Source organism: Phocoena phocoena, chromosome 2 (assembly GCF_963924675.1).
Source record: "Phocoena phocoena chromosome 2, mPhoPho1.1, whole genome shotgun sequence".
Lineage (NCBI taxonomy): Eukaryota > Metazoa > Chordata > Mammalia > Artiodactyla > Phocoenidae > Phocoena > Phocoena phocoena.
The window spans coordinates 93152694-93173415 of NC_089220.1; the positions used below are offsets into that span (position 1 = coordinate 93152694).

At 36.0% G+C, this 20722-nt stretch overlaps 1 protein-coding gene across 1 annotated transcript in view; it reads right to left on the bottom strand.

Annotated features, from left to right (window-relative positions):
* Positions 1 to 1596: 1596 nt before the first annotated feature.
* TRPM7 (transient receptor potential cation channel subfamily M member 7) overlaps positions 1597 to 20722 on the bottom strand; it is a 121508-nt gene continuing 102382 nt past the window's right edge. The window contains exons 30-39 of the mRNA XM_065872746.1: positions 19709 to 19743; positions 17747 to 17772; positions 16207 to 16257; positions 16055 to 16120; positions 15149 to 15432; positions 14944 to 15026; positions 14389 to 14594; positions 11730 to 11781; positions 11522 to 11628; positions 1597 to 3088 (exon numbers count right to left, since the gene is read on the bottom strand). Coding sequence (XP_065728818.1) covers positions 2958 to 3088; positions 11522 to 11628; positions 11730 to 11781; positions 14389 to 14594; positions 14944 to 15026; positions 15149 to 15432; positions 16055 to 16120; positions 16207 to 16257; positions 17747 to 17772; positions 19709 to 19743 — 1041 coding nt within the window. The 3' untranslated portion in view covers positions 1597 to 2957. The remainder of the gene's footprint in view (positions 3089 to 11521; positions 11629 to 11729; positions 11782 to 14388; positions 14595 to 14943; positions 15027 to 15148; positions 15433 to 16054; positions 16121 to 16206; positions 16258 to 17746; positions 17773 to 19708; positions 19744 to 20722) is intronic.

Genomic DNA, 20722 nt, shown 5'->3' on the forward strand with positions numbered 1-20722 from the left:
GCCAAGAAGCACATGAAAAGATGCTCAACATCACTGATTATTAGAGAAATGCAAATCAAAACTACAATGAGGTATCACCTCACACCAGTTAGAATGGCTATCATCAGAAAATCTACAAACAACAAATGCTGGAGAGGGTGTGGAGAAAAGGGAACCCTCTTGCACTGTTGGTGGTAATGTAAATTCATACAGCCACTAGGGAGAACAGTATGGAGGTTCCTTAAAAAACTAAAAATAGAATTACCATATGACCCAGCAATCCCACTACTGGGTGTATACCTAGAGAAAACCATAAATCAAAAAGACACATACACCCCAATGTTCATTGCAGCACTATTTACAATATCCAGGTCATGGAAACAACCTAAATGCCCATCGACAGACGAATGGATAAAGAAGATGTGGTACCTATATACAATGGAATATTACTCAGGCATTAAAAAGAATGAAATTGAGTCATTTGTTGCGACGTGGATGGATCTAGAGATTTTCACAGAGTGAAGTAAGTCAGAAAGAGAAAAACAAATATCATATATTAACGCATGTATGTGGAAGCTAGAAAAATGGTACGGACGAACCAGTTTGCAGGGCACAAGTTGAGACAGATGTAGAGAACAAACGTACGGACATCAAGGGGGGAAAACCGCGGTGGGGTGTGGATAATGGTGTGCTGAATTGGGCGATTGGGATTGACATGTATACACTGATGTGTATAAAACTGATGACTAATGAGAACTTACAGTATAAACAAACAAATACAAAAGCCTATCTGCCTGTGTTCAAATTCTAGTGCTGCTACTTACTAAGTATAAGAATCTGAGGAAAGTTACTTTACCTAATGCTGTGATCTTCTAATCAGCATCACAGGATAATAATAACACCTATTTCATAAGATTGTTGTAAGGATTAAAAGGGTTAATGTATGTAAAGTACTTAGAATAGTACATGACACATATTAAATACTAAATAAGTGTTTACTATTATTATTTGTTTTTAAATTAATTAATTTTATTTATTTTTGGCTGCGTTTAGTCTTCCTTGCTGTGTGCGTGCTTTCTCCAGTTGCAGCGAGCAGGGGCTACCCTTCATTGTGGTGCGCGGGCTTCTCATTGCAGTGGCTTCTCTTGCTGCGGAGCACGGGCTCTAGGCACGCGGATGTCCGTAGTTGTGGCTCGCGGGCTCTAGAGTGCAGGCTCAGTAGTTGCGGCTCACGGGCTTTGTTGCTCCGCGGCATGTGGGAACTTCCTGGACCAGGGCTTGAACCCATGTCCGCTGCATTGGCAGGCAGATTCTTAACCACTGAGCCACCAGGGAAGCCCTCAACTACTATTATTATCATGTGAAAATAATCAACAAAATATTAAATATCAGTAGACAATTCATATCCCTCTTTTCTGACATAACAAGAAACAGATCCAAAAATAAATAACTAAAAACACAGTAGGAAATCAAGATCACTTTAAACATTGTACAGGACAGGAGATCAAAATGCACAGGCATACAACTGGTTCATTTGAAAAGAACCTGATATTCTGAAAAAAAATTAACAGTGAAAATATTAATTTTTCAGAATGATTACACTCAGTAAAACATCTTTAAACAAGAATAAATTTATTTAATTTCTTTTAAAGATTTAATGACATACAAAATGTATATAGTATAATATCTTTAATACATTTTTTCTTTCTCCCCCCCCATCAATATTAAACACTATTTGAACAGCTTATCTCTTTTTCCCTTGTCTGTATCTATGAGATACACTACTGAATACAAATAAGATTTACACTGCTCCCTCCCAAATAAAAATTAAAATTAGTACCTAGGGGAAAAAAAAAGAAAGAAAAATAGTCAAAGCACAGTACTTCAGACAGATGAAAAGCTTTTCTTGTTGTTGAGTATTCAACAATATCTGGGGCAGTTAAATTACATTTTATTGGCATAAAGTTGCATTGCAATCTCCCAACATCACATAATGATAATCCAATTCAATTTCTTAAGTACCACAAACAATATTCATGTTCAGATGTTCCTACACAATTTTAAATATATGCAAGAATTCATGTTTACATTCTGATTTGATATACTGGTCAATAAAATCTTTTGAGAAGTATGTAACTTCCAAGTTGTAACTATAGTAGATATAGATAAGAAAAAAGCACTTTAACTTTTCTCACAAGGTAACTTCTCTTGGACAGTGAGTTAAGTTTCTCCTTTGATATATTTAGGTTATACCAGTCTACCATGGCTTTCTTCTACTTAACAATGTTTAAAAAAAACAAAAAAAGCACTAATACTTTGCACAATTTGGGCTCTATTTAACGAAAAAAACTGGCTCTACCTTTTAAATAGGAGCCTAACCCTGATTCATAAGGTCCCTCTTAGAAAATGGTTTTCTGCTTGGGCTTTCTATATCCCTGTAGATCTAGAATTGTAACAAGCCATCTCCTTTCCCATGAGATGGGAAACAACAAGCATCTAGCTGGGCACTAGTGACATCATCACTGAACACACTAAAACACACTGAGGAAGACACCTGACTGCCATTTAACCAAAAGACTGGGTGATTTCTTCATTTTGCTAGCTGAATGGCAGTAAACCAGCTGCCAATAAAATCTGCACGGACACCTAACTTTGGTTAATGGTATTGCACCACATGAAGAGAGGGTATTACCCTCATCAGAACAAAGTCAAATGAAATCCTCTGTTAAAAAGAGCCCTTTAAAAAGTTATAAATACTAATTTTTCTTTACCTTTAAAATTTAACAGCTGCCAGCTGTATTGTATAGGGAGTTCCCGACTAATTTAATCAGGTCAAAAGAATATTGACCTTTTAAATGTGCCAGTTCAGCATATTCAATTAGCACACGCTTTTCTTTATTACCAAACAGTTCCCTCCTAAATGAAAAGCGACAGTAACATTTTTGTGAGGTGTAGGCAAAACCAATGATTCAGTAATATTATAACATCAGACGAATAGAATTAGTTGATTCTGATTCTTTGGTGGAATTTCCAGGCTGAAGAGTCAAATCAGAAGGCTCATCCTGAGGAAATATAATTTTGTCAGGTGTATAGTCATTCCTCTTCAGATCTATATTCATGACCCCCAACAAAAAAAGAAAAAAAGAGTATCGCTTAGAAACAAAAAATTAAGAACATTTTCTAAATCAATTTCCCTCTAAACATGCCAGATCTATTTTCTACGAGGTTGTTATAAATTCAAAAGTCACAGAATTTATACACATAAAAATGAAATCATTCAACAAATAATTATTACACTCCGACCATGAGTCAGTAACTCATGTAAGTGTAGAAATGCAGCAGTGAACAAGGCAGGTAAGGTCCCTGTTCTCATGGAGCTTATATTCTTGTAGGTGAAGAAAAACAAATAGAAAAATGACAATTATAAGTAGTAGCAAGTGCTTTGAAGAAAATAGTGTGATGAGGGTCAGGTGGGAGACGATATGAGGTGATTCTTTTAGATAGGGCTCAGCAGAAAAGCCACAGGAGGTAACATATAAGACCTGAATACTAAGAAATGACCTATCAAAGTCCCAGGAAGAGTACTCTATGCAGAGAAAGTGAACTGCAGACTGCAAAAAGGAAATGGACTTGGTGTGTTCCAAGAATGGCAAGAAGCAGCATGGCTTGCATGTAGTGAATGAGGGAAAGACTAGGAGAAAATGAGGTCAAACAATCATTAACGGTCAGCAGTTGTCAAACTACAGCCTGTGCGCCAAATCTGGCCTACTTGTTTTTGTAAATAGTTTTACTGGAATGCAACCATAGGAAATTTGTTTACAGATTGTCTATGGCTGTTTTTGTACTACAATAGGAGAGTTGGGTAGCTGTGACACAGGCCATATGGCCCACAAAGCCTAAAATGTATATACTTCCTTTGTTTGCCTTTTACAGAAAAGTTTGCTGACCTCTGATTCATGGTTTGCAAACTAAGTATAGATTACGGTGAAAACCCACTGGAAGGTATTAAGAAGTCTTAAGGGAGGAATGTAATCAAATTTGTTTAAAATGACCATTCCAATCGTCACATGAAGTCTTGTTAGAGGGCTACTGGTAAGAATCCAGGAAACAAAATGGTGGCAATGACAATGAAGAGAAATTGATAAATTCTAGGGAGATTTCAGAATTTGAGCAGACAGAATTTGACAGATTGGTTATGAAAAGTAAGAGAACAGGGCTTCCCTGGTGGCGCAGTGGTCGAGAGTCCGCCTGCCAATGCAGGGGGCATGGGTTCGCACCCCGGTCCAGGAGGATCCCACGTGCCACGGAGTGGCTGGGCCCGTGAGCTGTGGCCGCTGGGCCTGCGTGTCCGGAGCCTGTGCTCCGCGGCGGGAGAGACTGCGACAGTGAGAGGCCCGCATACCGCAAAAAAACAAACAAACAAAAAGTAAGAGAACAAAGGAACTGGATAGCTTTTAGGTTTTGAGCCTGAGCAACTGGGTAACCATTAATGAGACAAGGAAGCAGAATTTCGTGGGTAGGGGTGGAAAATGAAAGTCAAGAGTTCTGGAGTGAAAGTGTTACTTAAAAGTAATTCAAGTAGCAATGTAGGAAACTCAATATAGAAACAGGAGCTCAGGAAAGAAATTAGTCTTCAGTTGAATTTGGTACTATCAGGATATAGACTGCCTTTATAGCTATGGGATAAGATGAACTCAGGGAGTAATAGACATATATGACAATGGTTGCAGAACTGGAAAACAATGCAGTAGCATCAAATTTATACTTTATAAACAAACCATAGTCGTGCATATACCCTTATACTTTTATCTCCATGTAAAATAGAACTAACACTCAGAATATGAACTGTTAATTTTAATTTCAGTAATAGTCTATTCAATGATCCAAATACATATTTGCTACAGTATGAACAATTTTGTTTTTTGCAATATGCGGGCCTCTCACTGTTGTGGCCTCTCCTGTGGCGGAGCACAGGCTCCGGACGCGCAGGCTCAGCGGCCATGGCTCACGGGCCCAGCCGCCCCGCGGCATGTGGGATCTTCCCAGACTGGGGCACGAACCCATGTCCCCTGCATCGGCAGGCGGACTCTCAACCACTGCACGACCAGGAAAGCCCCAGTATGAACAATTTTTGATAAACTTTAAATTCAAGACTTTGCCAGTAAGGCCTTAGGGAATGCAAATTAATTTGTAGCTGAAGTGTACACAAAGAACAATGGACAGAAACACAATTATAATTCAAACACAATTATAATTCAATTCACAATTATAATGCTGTTAACTAGGTGCAACTATGGGCAAATCATGTAAACTCTTATTTTATGTTCTGTAAAACGATGGACTTCGACTGGGTTGCTTTTAAGGTCCCTTCCAAGCTGTAAAATCCTTTAAATGACAATTTAAAAAACAGATATGCTATTAAATATTGCATTGTATCAAAACCAAATAATTATATCTGGGCTGCCTGTTAAATTCATCATTGTGTGTTCTACTTCTGGCTTAAATGGACTAAGCATATTCCATCCTCTCTCTCTCTCACTGATTACAAATAAAAACTGATTACAAGTAAAAACATGATACATAAAGCAACTATCTCAGATTTCTGAAAAGTAACAGCAGACATATAAGAGAAGGAAATCAGAACTTAAAGAACGATTTATATGGTGGTGAACTTCCTGTTTTTTTCCCATCTCTTATTTCTGGGCTTAGACTTGAAAATAGCTCAATCACAGAAACATACAGTGAGCATGAACACAAAAAGCTCCAAGACCTTCTGGCCACAGGATAAGGAAGGAGGACCCTGTGGGATGGAAAATGTTGAGGGGAATTCCCTCTTTTTAATTATTCTTTTTGCTCTTCTGCCCTTTACCTAAGCCCTGGTCATGAAGAGGCATTCCTACAGTGGTGGCAGTTGGGCAAGAACCTACAACTCCAAGAGAAAACCCTTCTCTCTGACCAGAAGAACTGAGAATAGGTACCTCTATGATCCAAAAAGTATTATTTTCAGCACCAGAAACAGACCTAATTGCAGAATGTGTGTGACAGCGCAGGGATGCCAAAATCCTGGCTTTCTAGTCAGTGTACCAAAAAAAAAAAAGGAAAGAAGAGGCCCCCGGGAGTCACAAAGTATGGAAAAAATCATGGAGAGGAGGAAAATGGAGAGAGAGATACCCTAAATTTATGTATGAAATCCCAGACTCAGGCTTGAGTGGCACATATATGGAAAGACGGCATAGCATAGGCTTTGAGAACTAAACTATGGTGCAGACCTTCACTTGTGTCCCAGACTTGCCCTTGTTTGACACACATGTGAGAGAGACCTGATTAATAATGCCAAGTCTTTAAAAACTAAACTGACAGTAGAGGGACAGCCACACAGAAAACAGACTGGGACTTGTGAACTGAATTTAACTGAGTTGGTTGCCTACTAACACCAAAAACCTCAAGGATTCAAAATTCAAAATTCTCTATAGAGGATTTTTAATAAGACCTCAAAAATCTTATAACATAATATTCAAAATATCCAGGACACATTCGAAAATTACTAGAGATACAACAAACAGGAACATTTCAAAGATTCTCAAAGAAAAAGACAACCAAGAGAAGCCAATCCCAAGGTTACTCAGATGGTAGAATAATTAAAAGACTTTAAACTACCAGAACCATACTCCATGACGCAGGACAAACAGACTTGAAATGAAAGGAAAAATAAGTTTTCAGCAGAGAAATAATCAGTATAAAAAGACCAACAGGAAATTATAGTACTGAAAAATATAACTGAAATAAAAAATTCAGTGTATGAGCTTAATAGCAGAATGAAGAGATAAAGAATGAGGAGTCAGTGAATTTGTGTGTAGATCAATAGAAATTATCCAATCTGAACTAAAGAAAAAAATTAATTTTTAAGGATGTAATCAGAGCCACAGGTTCCTGGGTGACAATATCAAAAGGTCTAACATTCTTTTTATGAGAGTCCAGAAAGAGAAGAGATTGATGCAGACAAATATTTGATGAACTAATAGCTAAAAACTCCCCAAATGTGATAAAAGTCATAAATTGGCAAATTCAAGAAGCTTAGTAAAACTGAAACAGGATAAACTCAGAGAAAGCTACAACTAGACATAACTGCTAACTACAGTTAACGTAACCACAGAATCAAACTACTCAAAACCAAAAATAAAGAATAAATCTTGAAAGAAGATAGATTATAATGATACATCATGTATAAGGGAAGAACAATTCAAATGACTGGAGTTTTCATCATAAATAACAGAGGCTAGAAGACAGAAGAACATTTTTTAAGTGCTAAAAGAAAGAAATGTCAACCTAAAATTCTAGATCCAGTGAAAATACCCTTCAGGAATGAAAGCGAAATACATTCTTAGGTAAGGGGAACTAAGATCAACCACTAAAAAAACTAAACATAAAGATAAAACAGAATACTAAAACAGAGTGAGGGCTGTAGGGTGTGGGGTGGAGAAAACAACAAAAAAACCAAACCAGAGACATCAAACAGAAAACAATAAAACAGCAGACCAAAATCTAACCATATCAATAATTACATTAAATGTAAAGGGTCTAAAACAGCTATTATAAGATGGAAATGGTTAGATCTTAAAAAACAAATTAAACCTAGGAACTAACTATATGCTGTCTACAAGAAAACCACTTTAAATAGAATTAATATATACAGGTAAAAAGAATGGGAAAAGATACCTGATGAAACCACTAATCACAAGCTATGTTAATATCAGACAAAGCAGACTTTAGAAGAATGAGAATTACCATGGCATTAATTTAATAAAAATTAAATCACCAAGAAGTCATAACAACTGTAAATCTGTATGTATCTAAGAGCAAAGCTTCAAAATACATGCAGGAAAAATTGATAGAACTGAAAGCTTCAAAATACATGCAGGAAATACATGCAGGAAAAATTGATAGAACTGAAAGCAAAGCAACAATTATACTTAGAGACCTTTCTTCTAAGTAATAAATAGAATAAATAGACAGAAAATCAGCAAGGATATTAAAAACCAGAACAACACTATCAAAAAACTTTCCTTCACTGGGACTTCCCTGGTGGCCCAGTGGTTAAGAATCTGCCTGACAATGCAAGGGACATGGGTTTGAGCCCTGGTCTGAGAAGATCCCACAGGCCACAGAGCAACTAAGCCCGTGTACCACCACTGCTGAATCTGCGCTCTAGAGCCTGTGAGCTACAACTACTGAGCCTGCGTGCTGCAACTACTGAAGCCCGCGCACCTAGAGCCCCTGCTCTACAACAAGAGAAGCCACCACAATGAGATGCCCGCACACCACAATTTAGAGTAGCCCCCACTCGCCACAACTAGAGAAAGCCCATGCATAGCAATGAAGACCCAATGCAGCCAAAAATAAACAAAAAAGACACCTGTAATTAATCCACAGATCAAAGAAGAAATCTCAAAGGAAATAAGAAATATTTAAAAAAGAAAAACAAAACTAAAACATACCCAAAAAAAATTTTTTAAATACCAAAATTTGTGGGATGCAGCTAACACAATGCTTAGACGAAAATTTACAGCACTAAAATGTTTTCTTAGAGAAAAAGTCTCAAATGAATATTTAAAATTTTTATCCTAACAAACTAGAGAAAAAACAAACTAAACCCAAAGCAATCAGAAACATGGAAATAATAGAGAATAAGTCAATGAAACTGACAACAGAAAATAGAGTAAAACAATGAAAACAAAAAGTGGTTCTTTGAAAGTATCAATAAAACTGATACACCTTAGCCACACTGACCAAAAAAACAAAAAGCACAAATTACCCTAATGAAAGATGGGATTCACCACAGACCCCCCCACAGACATTAAAAAAAATAAGATAGTAGTATCATTGACTCTATGTCCATAAGTTTGACAATTTAAATAAAATGAAGACAAATATTGTATGATCTCACTTATACATGGAACCTAAAAAAACAAACAAACTCACAGAAACAGATGACTTGTGGTTACCAGAGGTAGAGGGGTGAGGGGAGGGAGAACTGGAGGAAGGTGGTCAAAAGGTACAAATTTCTGGGCTTCCCTGGTGGCGCAGTGGTTGAGAGTCCGCCTGCTGATGCAGGGGACACGGGTTCGTGCCCCGGTCTGGGAAGATCCCACATGCCACGGAGCAGCTGGGCCCGTGAGCCATGGCCGCTGAGCCTGCGCGTCTGGAGCCTGTGCTCCGCAACAGGAGAGGCCACAACAGTGAGAGGCCCATGTACTGCAAAAAAAAAAAAAAAGGTACAAACTTCCAATTATAAGATAAATAAGTACTACGGATGTAATGTACAACATGGTGACTACAGCTAACACTGTTGTATGATATACAGGAAAGCTGTTAAGAGAGTAAATACTAAGAGTTATCGTGAGGAAAAACATTTTTTTCCTTTCTTTTTATTCTATCTATACAAGAAGATGGATGTTAGCTTAATCTAGTGTGGTAATCATTTCATAATATATGTAAATCAAACCATCATGCTATCCACTCTAAATTTATAGATATGTATATCAATTATTTCTCAATGAAAGTGGAAAAAAACAATAAAATGGACCAATTCCCCGAAAGACACAAACTACTAAAACTCACTCAAGAAACTGACATCTATTTTAAAAAACTAAAAATTAAAAAGCATCTGACAAAACTTCAGACTGATATGGTTTTGCTAGACAATTCTATCAAACATTTGAAGTTGGGATAATATCAATTCTATACAATCTATTCCCCAAAACAAAAGAGGTATAAACACTTAAAACTTATTTTTAAGGTCAGTATTATCTTGAAACCAAACAAGACAAACACAGTACAAGGAAAAAAACCCCATAGACCAATATTCTTCATGAACATAGATATAAAAATCATCAACAAATATTAGAAAATTGAACCCAACAACACATAAAAAAGATAATATACCGTGACAGGGACTTCCCTGGTGGCGCAGTGGTGAAGACTCTGCACTCCCAATGCAGGGGACCCGGGTTCAATCCCTGGTCAGGGAACTAGATCCCACATGCATGCTGCAACTAAGAGTTCACATGCCAAAACTAAGGAGCCCGTGAGCTGCAACTAAGAAGCCCGCCTGCCACAACAAAGACCCAGCACAACAACAACAAAAATATATATATATTATAATAAATATTATATATAATAATATAATATCATATATATAAAATATACCATGACAAAGTGGAGTTTGTCCTCGGAATATAAGACTGGCTCAACATTTAAAAAGTCAATCAATGTAATTCGATGTAATACTAACCAGCTGAAGAAAAACCAAATGATCATACAAAGAGATGCAGAAAAGACATCTGACAAATTCAGTGAACATTTAGGATAAGTGTCTTCAAGAAATGAGGCATGGAAGATGTCTACTCTCACTACTCCTATTCAACATTGTACTTGAATTCCTTGCCATTACAAAAAGTCAAGAAAAAGAAATAAAAGCCATACAGATTGGAAAGGAAGTAATAAAACTGTCTCTGTTGTCTACCCAGAAAATTCCAAGGAATTTACAAACAATAAACAAGAACCAAACAAACAAAAACCTCCTAGAACTAAGTGAGTTTAGCAAGAACACAGAATACAAGGTCAATATACAAAAATAAATAATTTCTGTATCTATTAATAATGAACAATTTTTAAAAATTTACAGATAGTAGTATTAACATGCTTACTATGTGCCTGTCACTGTTCTAAGTACGTCATAAATACCAACTAATTTAATCCTCAAACAAACAAAAAACAACAAACCTCTATGATATAGGTATTCTCTGAGGCCCTGGAGTCTGGCTCCCAGGTCCAAGCTCTTAACGACTACTATATTATTGGTCATAATGAGAGGGACTTTTAAAAATACAGCTCAAGGGTGAGTGCCAGGCACCTGTAATTTTGAAAAAGTTCCACAGGGGATTCTGACACACACCAAAGGGTGAGAACAACTGGTTTGTGATATAACTTATGATTCAATAATAACTTGTAATTCTTCGAATATAAGATGAAGTTACTATCGTGAGAGACTGTACCTTCAGTTCCTCTTCCAGTTTCACAGAATACTCTTTTCCCAACTCTTTTCCAGGCTAACTTGAAAGTCTATTCATCCTTCAGTTTTAGGCAAATCTGTTAGTTCCCCAGGTAGCATTCCCTGACTTCTAAGTTTGTGTTAGGTGATCTGCTTACCTGTTCTATTTTTTCTGCTTGGCATTTATGATAGTCCTATAATTCTCTGTTAATCTTGTCAGTATCCAAGACCTGGCTAAACTCCACCCAGTGCAGGGACCATGTTTGTCTTGTTCACTGTGCATTGTTAATATCTAACACAATTCCTGGCATCCAGCAGACACATAATAAATATGTATTAAGTGAATGGACTTTGTGTTTTTATAAGTAATGAATGAAAGCACAGATCCATTTATAACCAAAAATACGTATTTATGCTTCTGGCCTTATGAAGTTCTGTAGTAATTAACTTTGCTAACAATTTATATATTATACTGATTAAGAAAATGCTTACCTGGAAGTTTAAGCTTTCTACAGCAAGAATTACAGTGATGTTTTGCTCTGAAGTTTTTTATTGCATCTTCTCCTAGGTTTGCTGGGCCAAAAACCATATCACAGGATCTGTGGAATTGGTAGTTAAAAGAAAAAGTCAGTTAATGAAAACAGAAATGTAGAATTTGAAATTACAAAAATGTCTTAATGAAATTATTAAAACTTATTACCTCTTTTCTTCTGCCTTTATCACAGATGGGTCAGTCAAATTTTCACCCACACCTTTATTTGTATATATTAAAAAGACAATTTTATTATATAATTGATATAAATACTTAAGTATAATAAAAAGTCACAAGAGATTCTATAGCATCATCAACCATTACACGACGTTAAATTATTCAAAAGAGGATAGTTTTTCACTCTTGATATTTCATAACTTGACTTATGACCTCAACATTGCACTAGGAACAAACACAGTTCCTTTGACATGAACAACAGTTAAATGTCAGAATAGGTAGGTAGGCATGTAATCTCCTGGTGACACCAGTTTCTGATGCAACAAGGCCAAGCTGAAAGTAAATATCTCCTTATTTACAATTTGCCCTTGTTTCAGCTTACTTAGCAAAGAACAATTAGGTACATGAAGGCATGATCTATAGGTCATTTTACAAGTCTTTTGGATTTTTTAAAATCATAGGCTAACATATAAATACATTTTCTTGCAAAAGATTTAGATTACATAAAGAGTAAGATTGTGAACATCTTCCTTCACCTCCAGCCCTGTCCAGAGGTGTTAAAAGCGTGGTTAAATCTTTTCAGTCTCATCTATTCATTCATATAAAGAACTACTGATATTTGAATAATCATAAAATATTTAACCCATTAGAATGAAACCTAATAAAATGGGTAGAATTTCACAATAGGAAAAGCTAGAAAATTAAAACATGAGTCTAATTTCTACTCAGATTGGCAAAGATTAAGTAAATATTCAGTAATGAAGAGATGGCGAAGAAATGGGCACAGTGATGAGTGCTCACAGTGCTGAGTATGAATTCACATAACCTTTTGGAAAAGTAACCTGGCCGTTGCTATTGAAATTGTACTCATCTCTAAAACTAAAAATTGGGTGACTGTCTCATAATAGAGGATGTAAATCATGCTATGCCTCCATACTACAGCTGTTAAAAGGAATGCCTCAGATTTATCAATAATGATCCAGAAGACGGCCATCATGTATTATTAGGTAGAAAAAAAAAAAGTGAAATACACACACACACATACATATATATAGCATGATCCCAGCTGGAGGAAAATCACAACACAAAATGATTAAAAGTAAGTTTAAAAATTTGTAATTTGTCTTCACAAAGGTAGAGGAACAGTAAAGATGGGAACATTTTGTTCTTTATATATTTCTATGCTGTTTAACTTGTTTGTAGTAACTGTCTAAAATATTTCTATGAAAAAAATGGCTCCATGAACACATTAATTTTGTAGAGAACATCACTATTACTCTGCTTATTAAAAATAACTGCCATCTTTTAATTAACAGTTTGGCCTCACTTCCTAGGCATATTTGAAGATGGACTGGCCCGTCTAATAATATACATCAGAAATTTCACTTAATCATTTATGTAAAATGATGAATTTACTGAAAAAAGGATAGCTATTTTTACACAGATTTTCTTTCTTGAGTTGGTATTGAAAATCAATACCAACTGTTTGCTTTTCAACAAATTGTTTATATTTGGGAGTATCTATATAATGAGAGAAGTCATCAAGTGATAAATATTCTAAACAATTGTTTTTATGTGATTTGAAATCTGGTCTATGTTGACATTTGAAATTAAAGTTGCTCTTTAGAGGCAAAAAAAAAAATGGAACCTATAATGTGAAAGTGTCATCCAGGCAGAGCTGGCAATGTGCTCAATTTCATTTTTCTTTGACCCTGCTGTGAAGCTGCATAAATATTACTCTAAGCAAATCACTGCTCTCTCCTAGTCATCATTTCTTTTTTTTCCTCCCTTTTACATGTATGAAGGAATCTGTCTACAAAGATGGCTATGCTCAGTTTTCCCCTCCTTGTATACATGCTGCTCTACCTTCCAAGTGCTTGAATCTATTCCCTACCTCTTGAATCTGAGTTGTCCTTATAACTTACCTTGACCAGTAAAATGTGGCAGAAGGGATGTGGGCCCATTCTGGTCCTAACCTAAGAGTTTCTGCTTTCTCTCTGGAGGAAGCCAGCTGTCATGTAAGAAGTCTAATTACCTGAAACTACCATGCTACAAAAAGTCCAAGCTACCCAGCCATGTGGAAAAATCACTTTGTGGTGAACTGAGGAATTCAGCTGTCTTGAACAGAGACCTAAGACATTTGGCTCCAGTCAAGCTGTCCAAACTAGTCTCCAGCCATTCAAACCCTCCAAGGGGACAGTAGAGATGAGCCATCCCCAAATTCCTTAACCAAAGAAGTGTAAGCAAGCAAAATGGTTGTTTTAATCCACTATTAGGTAGTTTAGTTCATAGTAATAGATAACATAAACACCAGGAACAATACAGATAGTTGTTATTGTTTTAAAGAAATGGTCTTTATACTTTTAAAGAAATTAAGGCTACAGACCTATGAGTGGAATAGGGGATTTCACATGTTTTTGCTTATTAAAACATCTGTATTACCTAAATAACAATTAAGATAGCATCCCACTCTTCAGGGCCCTGATAGCTATATACTATGGCTGTTACTGACTTGCTTTTTTAACAGCTTCTGCTGACCTGAGATTTTACCTATCCATAAATTAGCAGATTTCTATATATTGCTCATAACACATGAATAGATGAGAACCTAATGCATAATTCCCTTTTAGCAATATTTTAATAAATTTACCTTGTAAATCAAGTACCAGTAACTCCCCTCTTGTATATTCATAAGTCCAATGGCTAAAGGCTAGCATGATCTCTTCCAGTGTATTTGTTGGAATAATCTCATCACCATTATTGTTGTTGTATTTTCTAAATTCTCCAGTCATACATTCTTCCACAGCGAACCACTGTCCTGCTGAATGGCAATACAGCAGGAAAACTTCAAGGAACCTTATGAAAAACAGTTATAGATATTACTAGTAGTTTTTTTTAATGATAAACAACCAAATGACAATTTTTATTGATTTAATCTTAACCAATACACAATCTATGCCATATATAATTCTTTCAGCTCTGCAACCACCTACACTTATTCACATTTTTCGACTCAAGTTCAGTGCCCTCAGATAGGTTCCTGCTCAATTTAGTCATTTTATCCTATACTAGTAGTTTTCTTAACAAAATTCTAATCCATCTTTAAAATGGGTAACTAATGAAATATTCAGCATCAATAATGAAGGTCAAAAGAGAATGCTATCCACATAACACTAAAAGATCTCAAAAATTTTAAAAGATTTACCTTGGAGAATATGGTATGGATTTGGGTTTCATTTGGTTGAAGGCAAATGTGAGCTTTTGTGCTGCTCTCTGTTGTTGAATTTCCTACAGAACAGAAAAAAGAAACCCTCGTTCAACACTGAAATTAAGATTTGATTTATCATACTTTAGAAGTGAAAACATGAAGCTCAAATAATGCTTCACTGTATGCATTCACTAGCACTTACTCTAAGACAAAGATGCAGAACTGTATCTTCTTTATAAATACTTGACCATGTATTAACCACCTCAGGAAGAAAAGATTTGATAATATAAAGATGTCCTGATTTGAGGATATCATGTTCTGACCAAGTACACTGTACTTTGACAGCTCTTCGTAAACCTCCTCCCATCTCCTCTTTACTTAAAAACTCTATTTTGGCACAGAGGCCTAGCTGTGACCACGAAGACATGCTGTTATTCAGTATGTTGGGAGAACTCTCTTCCAAGCGATACACTGTGACAGGCTCACCTGCAACATGAATAGACATATTTTAAGGTCAAAGTATGACTCTGAAAATCACAAGGTAGAAATTGGCAGGTATCTTTGGTTAAGATTAAGTGAGGAATAGAATATGAGATGGACCAAGTTGTAGTTTTATAAAAGAAGTTTAAGGGCAAGAAATACTCAGAAACCAAGGATCTAATATCTCTAAATTCACCTGCATTTGGTAATAATAAGCATTTTTGAAATCGTGAACATTTTCGAGAAAAACTTTTAGAAAGCAATTAGACGTCTAAACACTTCTAAGCTAAACTTTTTAACAGGAGGTTAGATCTGTTCCACAAACCCTGTGATATCAATTTATTAACGCTTTCATTGCTAAACTACGGATCAAGAGCTTTTCTGAATTAAAATACACCACTGCTTCCAATATGCCAGAAAGAGAGAAAATCAATACTTCTGATGCTTCCTTCAGTTTAAACATACCTGAATCTTGTAGTAATCAGACTGATTAAAATTTATATGAAATTAACAATTCTTAATGTGATCCTTCCTCTTTCTGTCACCACCCATGTTCTATATTACAGTTAAAACCACATGTTAATTAAGGGTTTATTTTCCCTCTTATTTCTTTACTTTTTGGATTTACCTCTTGGAGGCACAGGTGTAAATGGAATGCTCTGGGATAATCTCATCAAGTTATTTCTTTCCACAGCTGCATAAAAATGAGAGAGAAATAATGAAATCCCCAAAAGCTCAAAGAACTACTCAATTTTGTTTTTAATATTTACTATTACTAACCTGAGTAATAGTAATTTGTATCCATAACTGGTTTAAATGGAGAAGCAAGACCTAAAATGGTAAATAAACAAATGAGACCCTTTTAAAAGTACTAATGCAGCATAAATTTCTGTTCAAGCATTCTCATTTAATCATCCCAAGTTTCCTTCATGTAAGCTCTGTTCACAAAAACAGAAAAAAACATGTAATAAATTATGTCCCTCATGTGCTTTATTACCCTATTTCATTATGGCAGATTAGTGGTAACTGTGTAGTATGACACCTGGAAGGGAAAAAGCACATGATGGTTCACACTCTCCTGTTATAAACTGCATTCTTCCCTTATTCCCTACTCAAAAAGAAAAGTGTCAGACCTTTGGGGTGTGGGGCTGTAGTCCTGTAACCATTTTAATGGGTTGACCATGAGAAGATATAAAATAACAAAAAAGCCCCTCTTCCAACTCTAAGTATATCTGAGGACTTTACTTTTTTAAATTTTTTTATTGAGGTATAGTTGATTTACAATGTTGTGTTAGTTTCTGTGAGGACTTCACTTTTTTTTTTTTTTTTTTTTTTTTGCAGTACGCAGGCCTCTCACTGTTGTGGCCTCTCCCGTTGCGGAGCACAGGCTCCGGATGTGCAGGCTCAGCGGCCATGGCTCACGGGCCCAGCCGCTCCACGGCATGTGGGATCTTCCCGGACGGGGACATGAACTCTTGTCCCCTGCATCGGCAGGCGGACTCTCAACCACTGCGCCACCAGGGAAGCTCAGGACTTCACTTTTTTATTTTTTATTTTTTGGCCACACCGTGCAGCTTGCAGGATCTCAGTTCCCCAAACAGGGATTGAAACTGGGGCCATGGCAGTGAAAGCCTGGAATCCTAACCACTAGGCCACCAGGGAACTCCCGAGGACTTCACTTTTTAACTGTACTGAGAAAGATGGAGAATAAGTTGAACCAGGAGAATGAATTGAACCTGCTATGTGTTAAGTTTCTAGAATATAAATGAAAAAGAACCTATCGTCTTGCAGAAGAAGAAAGCTAGTTAACAGTTATATCATTGTGTGAGAAATATAAAATATGGTGTGTGTGTATGTGTGTGCATGTGTATGTGTGTTCTCACACATGCACACAATACAGGACTGTAGAGGAGGGGTACCAAATGTCTCCTGGTTGAAGGTTGAAGGATATCTCAGAGGAAGAGGGCTTTGTGAGTGCAAGGTCAAGGGGGTCAGGAATACCTCCTGCTCAGGTTTCACTTAGCTGACTGAAAACGTACCATTCACTAACACATGGAATATAAGGGAAGAAGCAACCTGAGCAGCAAGGATAAAGGGGAGTGGGGAGACTTTTGTAAAACGATCATCATTCACACGGTGAGTTCTTGTATTTGTGAAACACTTATAATGAAGAGAAACAAGCTGAAGGGAGAACTTTCTACTACCTTGGCTTTTTCAAATATGAAGTCTAAAATTTCTTACTTAGGACAATGTAGTATTTGCTAAAGTAGATCATATACAATCCTCAGTTTTTCGCATTAAATCTACCACACAGACTCACCATTCAACGTTCCTTCTTCAGATGGCCTAAAGAAACAACAAAAAATATGTTACAATTTTAGTAACTTAAAATTAGTTTTGGCTACCACAAAACTTTTTATTTTATGAAGTTACTGTTATTTAATATAACATTATTAAAGGAATTCTGAGATTCAGATTCACTTTTGTTTGAATATTTGCCACTTCCCTTAAGCTTGTACCAAATTCATACACAGATATGTATAAATCCATATGCATATACTTTATCAACAACTTTTACCTCCAATTTATGCCTACATAAATATTATTAGTAGTTTGATGCCAAACTGAAGGTTCAGTACTAATACAGTAAAATATTCCATGACTCCTCTATTTGTGGAGATTCATTCCAGTACTTTAATAATGCCTTGAAATGACTTTGCAGGATTCTAAAAATACTTCAACAGAACTGATGGGCAAAGAACAGAGAGAACAGCAATTGTATATCATTTTGCAAAATTCAATTGCTAATGTTGAAAAAAATTTTTTTCCAATGTGAATATGCTTATTTATAACAACATATACTGGTACCAAGTGTAGGTTCTATTAATCCCAAAGATTCCAGTGCAAATTAGAGACAAGTGTAGTGGAAAGGAAAGGGGAATGGGAATCAAGAAAAATAGATTAGAAGCTTAGCTCTCCCATTATACAGTTATGTGGCCTTGCTCAGGACTAAAAGGACTAGATCTAGAAAGAACCACTTGAGTAGGAGACCTTGGTAATCTCTTTCTAGCTCTTACATTCTATCTGATCCTGATATTTCCCGCTGGCTTTCACCTTAGTAACATCAATATTTCCTATAGGAAATACTTTGACCCTAGCATCAGCCCTTTGTCTACTGCTGATAAACCACTCTTAGCACACCCAAAGAGTACTGACCAACTCCACCTTTCTGGGTACTTCTATGGGTCAGCATTCTGTAACTCAAAGTTCTCTTGTTAGCCGAATTAACATCAACTTTAAGTACTGATTCTCTGCATTTACATCCTACAGTTCTACTTATAAAAGACATTATTCTCTGAAGAGGTCTGATTATAAATAGATCTTCCAAATGCCATTCAGGGCCAGGATACCTCCACAATTTGAACAACTGCATACCCACATAGCACCTGGTTTATTCTCTTCTCTATATATTCACATCTATTTCTGATACAGAGAAGGAAATAGGGAAAACACTATATAATATATAATAAATTCCCTCAAATTGGCTTCCCTTCTCAAGCAGTTCACATTGGAGAGTAACTTTACCATGCTTCTAGTATCAAATGGGTGTCAAAACAAGATTACTCTTTTTTAATTACTCTTTTTTAATGTCCTTTGGAATCCTAAAATACTAATTTCGAGGCTGGAAAACAGAGAGATTATCTTTGATTCTTCTTTATCGTTATGTTTAATCTGTACTGAAAATTTTCACTTTCTGGGGATGACTACTTGTAAGATTGCCTTTTGTTTCTACTTTTGGTTCTGGATTATCACATCAGCTTTCTCGTGGATCTTCCTGTATGCCGGCTTTCTAATGTACACTGTGTATTACTGCTCTAATTATCAGTGCTTCCCAAAAGCAGAAGAAAGGCTTGTTGATTAGAACGATGGGCAGAGAAATTATTAAAGTGTCAAACTAAGTTGTTGAACAAGTTTATTCAAAAGCAAGTTGGAAACAGGACTAAATAATAAAATCATAACTGTATCATTATAATGAAAATTTTATTTGAGCTGTGGTTATAATATGACTAATATAACTATATAAAATCATAAATTAAAATTTATACATTAACTTATAATAAATGATTCCCCAATCTCTTCTATGTAAAGACAGGAGATCACAAAATAAATAATCAGCAATAATTTCAAGAAGTGTTAAAAAGATGATGCAAAGAGCAGGAAAAAAACAACATTCAATACCTATGATACTTTTCACACTAACAATGAGAAAAGGCTTACTTACATTTCTCTATTTGATGGTCTATCTTGTAGCCAATCCTTTAGTCAGAAACAAACACAAACAAAAAGTTAAAGAAAAAAGTCTCTAGATAAAGCGTAACTGTTTATCTGTTTTGTATCCTACATGTTTGATGAATGAAGGGTTGAAAAGTTAATATGCATTTGTTTTATACAACTGAACTAATAAAATAAAAAACGGATATAAAAGCTACCGTTAAGGCCATTCCACAAGGTAGAATAAAGAATTTCATGAGTGTTATTTCCTACAACATAATTGTAATTGTCTGCTGACAATTTTATTTTCTTAAAATACATATTTGTTTCTATGACTCTAAAAAAAATATGTGCCTGGTGCCAAAACACATCAAAGTATAAAGATAAAAATTAAAATCATGCAAACTGTGACAAAGAAATCACTAATAACAGGCATATTTCATTGAAGCCCTTTTGTGTGTGTACGTGGTAGGCTTTATTCTGCAGTTTTATAATTATTTTTCTAGGTGTGGATTTATTTTTACCTCCCCACTTTGGGACTTCAGCTTCCTGAATTTGAATCTTCATGTATGTCATCAATTTGGAAAATTCTAAGTCATTTATAATCTCTTCAAATTGTCTACTCTCTCAAGGCCAATTTAGAGGTATTTTTCCATCTCTTTACGCTTAACACATTTTCCACCTAATTATAATTCTATGTTACATTGTGGTCCAATTTAGCAAAATTCTCCATTCAGCTGTGCCCAATCTGTTATTTTAACCCCCACTGAGATTTTTTTTTTTAAATTAACTTATTTTATTTTTGGCTGCTTTGGGTCTTTGTTGCTACATGCGGGCTTTTATCTAGTTGTGGCGAGCGGGGACTACTCTTTGTTGCGGTGCGCGGGCTTCTCATTGCGGTGGCTTCTCTTGTTGAGGAGCACGGGCTCTAGGCATGCAGGCTCAGTATTTGTGGCACACGGGATTAGCTGCTCCACGGCATGTGAGATCTTCCTGGACCAGGGCTCGAACCCATGTCCCCTGC